This window comes from Dicentrarchus labrax, unplaced genomic scaffold (genome assembly GCF_905237075.1).
Source record: "Dicentrarchus labrax unplaced genomic scaffold, dlabrax2021, whole genome shotgun sequence".
Lineage (NCBI taxonomy): Eukaryota > Metazoa > Chordata > Actinopteri > Moronidae > Dicentrarchus > Dicentrarchus labrax.
Window position 1 is genome coordinate 27,104,054 of NW_026136721.1, and position 14,639 is coordinate 27,118,692.

The 14,639-nt window shown below is 39.4% G+C and overlaps 1 protein-coding gene across 4 annotated transcripts in view; it reads right to left on the reverse strand.

Moving 5' to 3' along the window:
* Window positions 1–14,639, reverse strand: part of inpp4b (inositol polyphosphate-4-phosphatase type II B) — a 127,146-nt gene that overhangs the window by 102,885 nt on the left and 9,622 nt on the right. For 2 of the 4 annotated variants that reach the window (XM_051386712.1, XM_051386711.1), the window contains exons 3-4: window positions 6,513–6,631; window positions 569–685 (exon numbers count right to left, since the gene is read on the reverse strand). In XM_051386712.1, coding sequence (XP_051242672.1) covers window positions 569–685; window positions 6,513–6,631 — 236 coding nt within the window. Of the gene's footprint in view, window positions 1–568; window positions 686–3,192; window positions 3,342–5,626; window positions 5,791–6,512; window positions 6,632–14,639 lie in introns of those variants that run through there. The other 2 variants (XM_051386713.1, XM_051386714.1) reach the window with 2 other exon arrangements.

The window sequence follows — 14,639 nt, forward strand, 5'->3', positions numbered from 1 at the left end:
AGAGCGGGGATTTGACCATGCAAACACCCACACTGAAAAGCCTGTTATAAAGTCTGTTTAAAATGTCTGAATCAGGATTCTATGTCTGGCTCTCTTTCCCATTCCCACTTATGTGTCGTCTAGTTTCTCCTGGGGTTCAACGCCTGAGGACGGGCTGCTATGCTCAGATGCTCATGGAAGGCTGCACACCCTTTTCCTTCAAAACTCAAGGCAAAGGTCTCGGTCCGAGACTGAGACTACGAATGATTACGAAGATAGTGCCATAATTCACTGCCTGCTATAATTCATCACATAACTCTTTATAGCTCAGAATCTGTAGGATAAATTTAAACATAATGAGATTCTGCTGCAGATTTCTCACAGCTTTTCATGTTCATCCCCTGTAAAGTTTAAAGCTCAGTACTGCACAACCAACATTTGAAAGATGACGCTGATGAAAGGTGAGCTTCACGACTTGCTTTGAACAAATTCTCATCATTATCTCTCTCTTTCACACACACTGGGTTTTTTTTCAACATGCAAACATACAACACACACACACACAAACCCACAACAACTGTTTACTTACTGATTCCTGGCTCTTGTCCTTTGCATCATACACAGTCAGCTTGACTAGTGTCTCTGGGCTAGCAGGATACTCTGAAGGGAAGGTCACCCCCGTCAGAAACAGCGGGTCTTTGTTCGCCTGTCAGAGAGAGGGGCAACACAGAAACAGGGTAAGATACTGAATGTGTGTGTGTGCATGTGTGTGACAGTGTGTGCCCTTATGCACATTTGAACTGCAACACACATGTTCATAAAAAAGCAGGAAGCCAAAGGGAGAAAATGACGGAGGGAGACTTTGGTGGGTAAATGAGCCAACAGCTGGGCTCAGTCTGTCCTCCTCCTCCTCCTCCTCCTCCTCCTCCTCCCAGCGTTCCTCCCCACTCCCCACTCCCCTGCTGCCTCTCCTGGGCACGAAAAAGGAGTAGATAGAGCTCTCCCAGGTGGGTCTACCTGGAGCTCTGGCTGCCAACTGAGACTTCAGGCCACGAGCAATGAATGTTGACAGGCAAGTTGGCACAGTGGCAGGGTGGCAATGGGATTAAACCAGTGCTCACAGCAGCCTGTGTTGTGTCTTCAAACATACCAGAGGGCTGCATGGCATTAGCTAATATTTACTCACAACTCTCCTGAAATCACAATATCCAGTCATCACTTTTAACTTCTATGCCTTTGGAGCTGCAGGGCTATCCATGGCCTGCAGTGTAAAATTGTCCACCCTAACACAGGTGTTACTGGTATTTACTTTAGATGTAAAACCCTCTCTAAAACACCTGCAGTACCAGTAAAGTAAGAACCTGATGTCACTTGTTTCACCCGTATAGTTTCACCTGTTAGGAGGAATTTTTCAAACAACAGAAGGCACCATGACATAAGGCAGGTTTCTCTTCCATAATCTAACTAATGTCCCACGTTTCAAGAACATTCTGAAAAAAGGGACATATTCTGTCAGTATCAAGGTAATATACCTTTTTTCAACATGGTATTGAGAGACAGGAGATTCTTGTTATTTGCAAAACAGCAGAATGGAACCTCATGAACTGAAGATTTGAAAAGATCTGTTAGGATTTTCAGCGTAGTTAGATGCCCATGTGGTGGCATCTGGACAGATTCAGCAGGTTGAGGTGCATACATTTCCCCAATTATGACCTTGAGTCAATTCCAGCTTAAACTAAAATTATATATGTATTTTTTTTTTTGCAGTGCATAGAATCAGCAATTAATCCTAATATAAGTGACTTTTATTGCACCAGAAGCTGAGGGGCTTTTTAGGGACGATTGTTCAGCCATTTGGTGTTGTCTATTTGAACCAATTCAAAGCACTTTGTGTTTACACAGGGGACTTCCTCTTCCTCTGCTGCGCACTGATGGGCGTCTTTAGAACACAATCCTTTGGGACTGTGTGGGGACAGGCTGGGAAGTGGTAATGAGACTGATACAGACAGACTGGCAGACATGTATGAAATGTATGGTCACACCCTTCAATTAAAAAACATCATCTCAGAAACCACAATATGCATATGTATATATGTATGGCTGTGTCAGCCAAATCACAAGTGAAATATTCTAACTGGTCTGTTTCACTGCATTTTGTTAGGTAAACCTCTTCACTCACACAAAACAAAATATTTAATAACTCATTTTGTTGTTAGTTATTCTAAATTTGGAATCATTAGCATGAACAACAAGCTAATGAAAAATAAACAAAAAAATGATATTATATAATCAAAATTAGAAGACGATGAGAAATAACACCGATGTATTACACAGACTTTAAACATTAGAAGAATAAATCAACAACATTTTGAGAAGGAAATAAAAAATGGATACCACACTCCCTATTTCTCTACTTAAACACATCTGTGGTTGAGAATTGGTTTGTAGGCGCTGGTCTTTCCATTAATCACAGACATAAACATAACATGCACAATGGCTGATTGCTGCCTCAAAAAGCCTAAACATTCCCTTAATTTGTTATTAATAGACAAAACAAACGCCAAATGAATGATAAATCAGCATAACTGCAGCTCAGGTAAGAATGACGCACAAACACGCCTCAAGACTTTGCCTACATTAAGAGGTTGTCTGAGGATAGAAAGCCAAAGCATTAAGGGCCCTAAAACACACACAGATAGAATTATGTGTTCAACTGCACACACACATACACAGAGGGAACATGCAGACCCACCTCCTCACCGCACCACTAACCCCACTGATCCTTCAGAAATCTTCCATGTGCTGACGGAGGGGAAATAAAACAAGTCTATTGCTTCTTGTTTCAGCCTCTCTAGACATGGTAGTACCAGTCTTGTTGCCTGGTGCCATTTTGCTGCCCAACCATGAAGCTTTGTGGTTTGTGTACACTAACATCCTAAACACACAGTCTGATTCAGCACAGCGGGTACAGACACAGAGGAACCAGTGCACTGCTTTGAGCTCAGTGCAAATCTGGATGTATATCAGTACTGTACACTGACAAAAAGACAGACAGAGCCATTATACTCAAGAATGTTCAGGTACACACACACACACACACACACACACACACACACACACACACACACACACACACACACACACACACACACACACACAAAACCCCTTACACCTCCCTCACTGGCCCACTGAATAGGCCTCATTCAGACTTACCAGCATGCTTGGCAGCCTCAGCTGTGGCTGAATCTTCTTAGCGCTACCGATGGGCTGAGATGAGCTGAAGTGTTAAGCCTGTCTTCATTTACACAGAGAAGTTAACCAGACTGTCATACAAGTGGTCAACATATGCTATGGGAGACAGCTGCCCCTCTCTTGTCTTTTTGTCCGTTTGGGTTACAAACCCCGGTGGAACGGCCAATTTAGGCCATTAGAGGGTGTGTGTGTGTGTTTGTGTGTGATTGGGTTGGAGGGGAAGTACAAGTATTCTGGCTTGAATCTCCCTACATTAGAGGTTTTTGTCCCTCCCTTGACCACTCATAATTACACACACATACACACCCGCAGACACACACACACACACACACACACACACAAATACTAGACATTTTGGACTTGTTCCAGGCAGGGGGTTCTTCACTTGACTAGCATGACATCAAAGGCCGTTTTATCCCTTGGCTTAGCGTGACGTCAAATCCCCTCGAGTACCACCACTCCTGAACCCATTGCACATGTTTTAGGAATGGGATTTTCCTACGAGATGTTAGATAGCATTTTTGTATTGCCGGCTACAAATACAATTTCTCAAAGATGTTTTCTATTCCACTTTAAAGATATTTAAGTTTTCCCTGGGTCTTTTCTGTTTTACCAGCAGCAAATTAACATACAGTACACACACTGAGACATTAACTCGCTCTGTGGAGATAAGAAGGCCTTTTGTGGAAATATGGCACTGTGTCCCAGTTCCATACAATACAGTGTATAATAACACTGAGTATGAACTATGTACAAATGTTAACGGTGCATTATTTGGGAAATCAGCATACAAGAAATGAATGTAGACTCTGTTTTGTACTAATAAGAAATGAAACCGGTGTTCCCAGATTCAAGACACCAGACGATCCAAAGTAGCCCAATTTCTTATTTCCATACATTAACATTCATACAAAAAGTCTTCACTTACCGTATGTAAACAGAGTTAAGTCTTTGATGACAGAGATGACCAAATAATTATTAGAAAAGTTTAAACTTTTAATGAGTTGAAATGACATTTGGTTTTATCGATCATCAGTCATCAGTCATTACGTGCTGACCAATGCACACAGTGCTTTGTCATTAGAAGAGGGGACCAATCATTAGAATATAGACTAACTTTTTTAAAGGAAACAACCCAAGTAGTACAAGATACAGCCTCAATTATCCCAAGCTGCCCAAAACTATTTTTACCTGCCCAATTAGACAACACCAGCACCAATAGACTGGCTTTTTTTTGGATCTATATGAATCTTTTTTACCTTCTTTTCTATTTTTGAAATATGAAAGTAGAATAAACAAACGGCCAATAACATAATATTTTTGTTGTCTGTGTTCATAAGAGGCTGTCACATTACCATCTGCAATTCTCGCTCTTTTTTCCCCACAGTAAGTAGTTAAATAATCTCAGCTGTATTGTGGGAAACATTAAAACATTGTTTAATGTTTCGGTACAGTAGTAGTTTAAGATATTTAGTTAAAGTAATAATAACGTAATTTAAGATGACACTGTTGATACCTTTATTTAGCATATTCTGTGTTCTGTAAAACTTTGACTTTTTCATATAACACCCGAAGAGGTCATTTTTTAAAAGTAAGTCCAGATCCAAGATGATTAAATGCTATCCTGTTCTTTTCATCTGACCCCTGTCTAGTGATTCATGGGTAAGACTAGCGAGGGCTGTGTAGCAGCTGGCATGTTCCATCATTTATCTTCTAAATTAAACCCTTGCATCATATACCATGGATTCCTGATAATATACCTATCACATGAGTAGAACTAATGCTGAAGCTTTCATGTAGCCAAGACTCCAACCAGTGTCCAGCAAAGCCAGCAGCAGCTGTTGAGAGCAGGCATCCCGGGAATGTGACAAACACAAGTAGCAGTTGAGCTGTCTTCAGATTCATGCTACACACACAGTGGGGCTCCCCAGTATACACATACACACAAATACACACCCACACACATGCACATAGATCCTCCTTTGGCCACAAAGGTTAATGAACATCTGCTGCTCTGCATATTGGATGACAATGTATGAGTGGGAAACCCTACTGATAACCACTGTCCTGACAAGTAACCTCTGGTCCTCTAAACAACACACAAACACTTCATTCAAAGAGGATTTTAATGTCACATTGACTTTTTTCAATGTTGTTCTCCTTCTGAGTCAAAATAACGCTACTATGACTGATCTGATTTATTTGAGTTCTGTGTGAAGAGCTAAATATACAGGTATATGTAATAGTGGAGATCATCACTTTTATTACACTATGCAGACTAATAAAATGAATATATGGCAGAGAAAACTCCTCAGACTATCTTAAACATCTCTTAGAAGGCTGCAAACCTCTCTTTTAAAACAGACTTGTAAAATCACACAGAATGTCCACATACCCTGTTTTTGTGAAGTCGAAAGCAGTCCATATCCTCAGCTCCAAATCCTGAACACTACAGCCATGAAATCAAAACTCCAGCAGCACTCCGAGTGTCTGCAGAGCTGGCTGAGCCAGCATACAGTATCCTACCACATCCTGTGTTCCTACACACACATACTCAAACACACACACACGCACACATACATACACACTCACACTGCTGTTCCCTTGTCACGACTGAGGGGGAAAAGCAGTTGAAATGCAGCCTTTGAAAGAGACGGTTATGCTAATTTAGCTTTACTGGATTAGCAGGAAAATAATGTGCTTCAGGAAACTTTGCCCTCATATGAGGAAAAAAAATGTGCGTGTGTGTGCATACATGTGTGTAAGTGGGTGTTTCATAGTGGGACAGGGGGCAGCTGTTGCCGCCCGAAAAACACTTGTGTGCCTGTTGCCTTAGCAACAGTGCTGTCACACTGGAGGTAATAAAAGAAGCATTTAAAGAAGTCAAAGAGCATAAAAACACTCTGACTGTATGGAACTCCCACACAGCTAAACCCACAAGCAAATACTGTACACACTGCGAGATACAACTGATTACACACAGAAACCCTTTAAGATGTCTGGACTGTCACAGAAAAAAAAAGAGGGTTAATGCTCATTGTCTGTTCCAGTTCAGTGAGTCAGATGAGGAAAAAATGGTTGAGAAAAAGGAGGGCAGACAGAGATGGAGAGACTGAGATGGAGAGAACACAAACGAAGGCCCAGTGACCCAGAGACACAGCAAAACAACAAACATCAAAGGTCACAGAGAGGCAAGGATAGGATGGTGCATGTATGTGGCTGTACGTGTATATCTGTCTGTTTGTGTGTGTGTGTGTGTGTGTGTGTGTGTGGGGCCTTACCTCCACTATCTCTGTGCAGGCATGAGAGACGAGGTGCTGCTTGTGGGGATCTATGACAGCCACCTGGACCAAAGCATTGGGCTTCCTGTCTCTGCCTGAGGCCACCAGATCATTACAGGCTACAAAGAGGAAGAGAGGGAGAGACAATGGCGGGGGGAGAGGATGGAGAGAACAAGAGACAAGAGGAAAGCAAGGAGGAGAAGAAGAGGACCAAAATCAAAATCAGACAGGATAATCCTTAACGATTGACACAAATCACACAACACTGGGTCACAAATGGAGAATGTGACAATAAATGAGGGAACAGGGTAAATAAAGAGAAAAAAGGAGAAGCAAACTTCTAAGGTTAAAGATATATAAATATCTACTGTCAGATTAGATGTCAGATGCCAAAGCATTAAAGAGCTGCATCAACACAAGAGTTAAATCTACTGTCCTCACTCTCTGTGTCACTTTTAAACACAAATTTTGAGCAAATAAATAAAATATATATATACACTGAGATATAAAATTGTTGCCTCAGCAGTTGATTTAAAATGGTTGCGAGGAAAGTAGAATTCCTTCTGGCGGTGAGATATCAGTTTTATTAGGGCTTTCATTTTCGACAACAAAAGCAGCTTCTCACCGGCTTCCAAGGACAGGAACAGACTATGCATCCCACAATTCCTTTATAGGAAACCAACGCTTCCTGGTTACCAACAGAAACTCCCCGTAACAAGATAGCACTCGTGATCACAGCCAAATTGATGCATCTTTCCTTGATAAACACTGCAGTACTAGGACATCCTTGTTATCTCTTTGGTAGAGTCAGATATAAGGTAGTAAAGTTCCACTTCTGACAGAGTCACACAGCAACAAAACACCTTCATTTTTTCTGAACCTTTCAAAATGTGTTATGTGCAACCTTTCTATTTTCTGTGGTTAGTCAAAACAAGTTGAAGATGTAACTCTTCTGTTTACATCTGCTACAAATAGAAGGCCTACAAAAAACATCCGGTCTGATACCCAGTAAATTACACCATATGGCTTTGAATTTATCTATTAATGAACATTTGTGTACACTCGAGTACAGTAATGACAAATTTGTGTTCAGCAACCTCCTTGGATCCTGTCCAAGAGCTGCATTTTATCTACCCAGCACAATTCTGGCATGTAAACAGCAATTGATCTGCTTGCAATGCCTGGTCAGTTTCACACATTACTTTGCAAAAAAAAGTCTGGATAATATCACTCAGTGGGTGAAATTCCATTAAAAAAAACAGCAAGGGCAGAAGATTGCTTCTTTGTGTGCAGCTCCTTCTTCATGGGTTTGATTTTAATATTTAAGCAACTGAACAGCAACTAGAGATGAAAGGGGTTCTTGTGGGAGGCATTTTAAAAGGACTGAAGAGCCCGAACAAAGTTGGCGAATGAAATGAAGGGTTCAGTAAAAGGGCATCAAAGGCTCTGACATATATATAGACCTTCCTTTTCTTGGGTTTAGAGGTGGGTTATCTGATTCTGTCTGATGTCTTAGGTAAAGAGATGAGGAAAACCACGTGGTAAAGTGTTTCTTTTGAGTGGCCACTTGTAGGAACAGATTTATTGAAATTGTACCTTTATTGCACACATATAGTATACAACGTACAGCATTCTTTGAATGCACACACGCATAAACCCATGGTGATTTTCCCCTATTGTAAAATTAAGATGGAAACAGGCATTTCCCAGTAGCAGAGGAATGCTGATCGTGCTGTCAAGGTGACTGTCCTTGGCATTTTTAAAGAAAAGCAACACAAACAAAGCAGGGACTTAATGAGCATTTGTCACACACTTGTCTGCCACAAAGTAGACGAATAAAACAGGAAGCTTCCAGCATACAAATTCAAAGCTTATTTGTCATCTGTGACTTTGCTATTTCCTTTTAACCTATATTATGTGACGCAACTGAGAAATATTTGGTTGAAGGTTGATTGACAGTGTAAAATATTCAAAAGGGTTCAATTAAACAGAGGGTTTGTATTGTCATTTGACATCTGCTGTTATGCTGAATGCTGTTATACACAGAGAATAATTACTCTAAAAGAAAATTGTACCAATTCCAGTGAAAATACTTTGTAACTTTCTTGTTGCGTCGTGATCATCTGCTCTATCAGAAGAATCACAATGTTCTCGATCAACAGCAGTTTGTATAACAATTTACACTCAAGCAAAAAACGTTTTACTGACGACATACATTAGATGCCCCAATATCACACAATACCTATGAATATATGAAGAAATGTATATGCATTTTGTTTTATCAGGACAGCTTTACACCATTGTGCGTTAATCATTTGTGTATTTCACTGGAATTGAAACTAAGGCCTTTCCATTCCAGCACTGTGTGTATGCAGTTTACAATACACATTTAACACTAAAAACTCTCTCTTCAAACTCTGGATCCTTGATTTCAGAATCAACGAGAAGTGGACAAATTGTAGATTCTGCTGGCAGGATTTACAAGTTAGTAGCTAATTAACACTCATGAGTTGACTGAATTTCACCTCTGGCTGACTTTTATGAAAAAGAGAACACTGCAAAAGGGAGAGTAACTTAACACCAGCCTAAAATCTTGTTTTTGCTGACCTACAGTGGTTTAGCTTCTCACCTTCCTGTACTGTAGAGATGTAAAAGTGTACTCTAGGATGTAGTAATGTACCATGACACCACTGTCGGGTGAAACAGAGCACACTTCTGACAACACCAATCAGGTATGTTGAAGAACACTGGAAACAAATAAAATGCAAAAACAGGAGCAGGTTTACAGCTATTGTTTGTAAGGACATTGGGTGGCATTTAGTATTGAGATAAGCGTCTGTAATGATAAGTTAACCTGAAAGACATTGGCTAGACATAGGGGAGTTTAAAAATCTGAATATGCTGCCCAAATATCAAGTTAAAGGATTTCTGTTTTTTTGCACTAGTTTTTTTCAAGTCTTAAAACAATACTGACATGGACATGCTAGTATGGACAGCAACCTGTTACCAACTTCAGCGTACATATGAGCCATTCAGTATTGAAACAATGTGAATCTGTCCTTTTAACACTGGTGCAGCTCAAATATTAACATGATTAACTTTCTTTATATATCTTTTTTCTGAACTTTTTAACTTTAGTATATATTTCACACAAATGACTAAACATGCCTATAATTCTGCCTCAAGTAAATCTTTAGCTCATCTGTCTATGCCAAGCACTGACTCACAATGTTCTGCATTTAAATCTGAGAAAAGTGTTGCATATACTGCAATCCTCTCTACCCTAACCCAATGTTTACAGTACATTATCAAAAAAAATAAATAAATAACAGAATTCCAAATGTTAGTTTATCTGTGAGGTCTTTTGAGAAATATATGCTGTATCTCTTTCCAAAAGAGACCTATCTAATAATAATAACAGTGAGTGGTAAACAGAAATCGGTGCACAAGAATATATCATACAGAAAAAAGAAGTGTAAATGCCACACAGATAAGGAGTTGGGTTACCTGTGAAAAGTATTTATATTCATTCCTAAATGATGATAGATTAAGTAAACTGAGCTTTTAGCTTTCAACCTGAACATCAAACAAACATAAACTAAAAAAGTCAAGAGGTCATCGGTATAAATCTGACCTTGGAGTGACTGAATTATTATGTTAATTTGATTTTTTCTTGTTCAAAATAGCCAAATGTACATCAGTTGGGATCTTAACTAGATATGGCGTCTGAAAGGATACTGCATGATGGATACTGATAAATAATTCCCATCTATTACTTCAAACCATGACAGCAATTCTGAAACAGACCTTTGACGAATGATGAAATCTCATTTGCTAATTCCTCCAATTCTCCAGGGTACAGTATGTCTCATAATGAGACCCACTTAAGAGTGTTCAAAATACAAGATCTTATTTTGTAATGGTGCTTTATTGAACAGCCTCTGTTTTTACATTTTTGGGTGGACACACATAGTCAGAGTTTCATCAGAGAATTGGTAAAGAGTAAAAGGGGCACCGCCACAGCAGGGGAGCATAGAGTGACTCATGAAGGGAATAACTTGGTATAAATGGACTTCAGTGCATGGAGCCATTACAAGGCAAACCTTGAAGCATGTATTACTGATGCTGTTCTCCGACTGCTATAATAAAGGGACATGCTGTTGTTGCTGTTTATATATTTTATAGATGTATTGTCTGTATGAGCAGTTTTTACAGCAAAAATAAAAATGCTTGTAATTTTTCATACTGTAAACCCTATGATCCATTAAATATGTAATCTATGTAAATCAGGAGTTTCTGTAACAAGACTAAAAACCCTTGGATAATGTTAATGAAGCCAATCTAATCTGTATGAATTTACTTTGGACGCCCTGGCTATAATGTAGCATGACTGCACTTGTAAGATTTAAACCTACTCAGAGTCTTCAAAACTGAGATTAAGAAACACTGATCTATAGTACATCTTTATGTTTTCCCACAAAACCAGAGGAGTCATGGATGAAAACATGAATAATGTTGAAGTGATCTGGGATCTTCATTTCTGTATGTGTGTGGGTCTATGTATACATATATTTTATTGCATGTTTAATAACTGGGTGAGACTAGCTGCAATAAACCCACTGATGACCGGTGGATTTATTTAAAGAAGGACTCCCATGTCCTTTCGGTGCCTGTGCACATGTTTGAAGGTGGCCACAAGCATCACTGAGCAATGAAACAAATGCAATTTGCAAAGTGTGCATAAAGCTGGGTAGGCACAAGGTTTTTTCATTTTTTTCGATTTACGTTTTCATCCTTTCTGCACAGCCTAAATGCCTTCTATGCTCACAAACACAACCCCTGATCGCTTTTTGACCATTGGCAATTCCACTTAAGTTGTATTCAAACAAGAGAGCTGCATCCAAAAAATGAAGTAAGGCAGTACTACTTTGAGCATTCTTCTTTGAAGAAAAAGCAAGAGCAAAAAAAAAGAATATGCCTGCAGACGGCTGGAAAGATGAAGACAATATAGTCTGTTTTGCAGCAATGTTTAGTTTTATTTCTATTGCAGCACAGCCTCAATCAGCACAACAGGGCAAAATAACAACCTGCAAAATACTACTTCAATAATATTAAAACAATCTTACAACAGCTTGTAGTGAATCTTTTGACAGCAGTCATGTGGGAAAGCAAAGCTTGGATCTGCTCAAACTTCAAGTCAACCAGCATTTCTCAAATGCCAGAAATCCATCCGATCGTCCAAAAGCCAGATTGTTGACCCTTCTGGCGATAAATCTGGCATCTCTTGACCACCATCCAATTTATCCCAATTCTAAAATAAATCTGCGGTGACTAAATTGTGGTTAACAGCCACTGACTTCGGGGGAAAAGAAGATGGCTAACATATTTACGATTGGTAACAATATGGAGAAACATTAACACTCAGAGCCACTGATTCTCTTTGCAGCTGTTGTTGAGAAAAGCCTACAAGACCGAGCTGTACATATCTTGTAGTACAGCAGAGCTCATGCATGTATTATCTCTTAGGGGCTATTCTGATTCCACATTCCCCCCTTTCTCTTCAAGATCCTTGTGCCAAGTCTTTTGGACTCACATTAAAGGAGGTAAAACATTTGATTATGCAGGAAGAAGGCTTAAGCAGGGAAGTGTATGTGCAGGCAAAAACCAAAACAAAGTCGTGCAAAAAGATGTTCATAGGCACTGATGCTACAAACAGCATCTGTGTGCCTGTGACTGGGGGTCTGCTGTGTCAGTGCTGCTTGTTCAAAACTGTTTACACACCCGTATAAACATTCTGAACATATCTGTACATACAAACAATACAAAAGTGTGTGCTGATTGCCATGACATACATGCCCATACATGAATCACCAGAAGCCATAAAGTGTCCAAAGAGCTTGATCTTTTTTCTTTCATTCTGTTTAATCATATAATCACCTCTGCAATTTGTTGCTCCCCATTTGTCAAAATTACACAGGCTCTCTTTTCTTGACATGATTCTAACATTATTTTTAGTTTTTGCCCCCCAGCAGTCACATACACACAAGATCTGAGATGGGATACTGCAGATAAGCTGCTGACTGTCCCCATCAGTCACCTCAGGGGACATATATTTGACTGGCCTGGGGGATCTTCCCTAGCCACCACACAGTTAACCACAGCCAGACTGGTGATTGAAATGGGACTGGGTGCCAAACCATGCATCACTAGACTGGCTCTCTTACAGGGATATGACACTTCGACTGACCCTCTAAGGTCAGAGCTATTATGATGCTGGGTGGGGGCAGCAGGAAAGGGAAATAAAGAGGGTGACAGAGGGAAAGGACATAGGAGTCCCTTAGAGAGACATTTAGAGTTTCAGGAAGGAAGCCTGAGTGAGAGGGGAGATAATGAGGGCTTGCTGACATGGAAGAAGGAAAGAGGAGAAAGGCCTATTAAAGTGAGAGAGACTCAAAGGGATTAAAGAGCAGGAAAAAAAAAATTTAAGTGCCTTAAAGAACATTATATTTGTAGATTTTTGGTCATTTATTAGTGAATTGTGTGTCTTAGCTTAGGTTAAAATTAATTCAACAATGACGTGACTTGCAATTTTAGTCAAGCGACTCAACTACCAAAGTATACTGAGACTGATTCCTAAATTACCATAACAATTGAGCAATTGGAGTAATAATGTTTGCCCATCCTTGGAGGCTTCAATTACTATGCTGTATTTATTTTGTGTGATTGGAATGTGCTGAGCTCTTTCAAGATGAATTTGCTGGAAATGAGTTTTAATGCAGTGGGCCTCTGAGACCCCACAATGAATCTAAATTCCATTTAATCGTGAGGAGAGCTCTGGGATTTGCCACAGGAGACAGGAAGATACGCTCATCTCTAGAAGACGCTTATTCATCATGATAATTATTTCAATGCTTCAATTAATTTGACAACATTATTTGCATGTGCCGCCATTTTGCACACCTGTTTGCCAGTGGGTCTGGGGAAAACTGAGGGTAAATTAGGGCTGTCGTGTTGTGATAAATATGTCCTTCACTTGCTGCACAGTGCTGCTTATCACTCATGTAAATGTATAAGATATTGACAAGCATATGATGTTAAATCTGTGAAAGACTTTAATAAAATGCCTGTAATTTACTGTTTTATATGTAAAGGAAGCCTCAAGTTTGAAACAAATCTTGTATAATACAAGCAGATTTGGACCTCGTCTGGATATTCATGCAAAAAATACAATTCACAGGTGAAATGAATATAAATTTGAATATCAACAATGTATTTTTTAACCTTGTGTCTTGTAACACATAAAGCTCAAACACTGTTGAAGATTGTTATAAATTAACTTTGGAAAACTACTGTAAAGAACCAAGAACATCACTTGAAAAACAACAAAGGACTCCTGCTAGAGTGTTCATGGGAGAAAAACTCTGCTTTTGCTTTTACTGTAGTTAATCACAGCACAGAATAACCTGACATTCAGCATGTCATGGTCATCATTTACACTGGCACTCTGATAAGAGAATAAAAAAAAAACTATAAAAGAGAGACAAGTGTATGAAATATTCAAAATTAAAATATGCTGCTGTTAAGTTCTTGTCTATGTAGACATTAGCGTATGAATGTGTATAACTATACTGCTAATGCACTGCTGCAGCTAATTTGTGGGGGAGCCAGGGGGACTTGTGTTTCCCTGAAAGCAAATTAAGTTTTTAAAGTGAAGCAGTGGTTGGGGGTCACAACAACATAAATAATCAGCCATTCATTTTATCAATATTTCTTCTCATCCAGTGGTTGATACAAGACATAAAAATGAAATAAGTCTACTGCAGACATAGACTGAGGCTCAGAAGTGATTTAAATTGGTCGGATTTTAAGTAACAGAAATTTGCACAAAATTTAAATTTCTCCAGTGAGCTGTTTGTTTTTATCTTACATTTTGGGTACAGAAGATTCTCCACATGAGGTTTCATGACACGGTGTCAAAACAGAGGCAAACACACAAATATCCTCATTATTTTTGGTTTGAAAAATAAGTCCAAAGCTACAGAAGTAAAAATCCAGCAAGTGATGAGCCTGATAAACAAATGTATTCTACTGTATCTGTGCAGAAGGATAAAATGTTTTCTCAGTCTG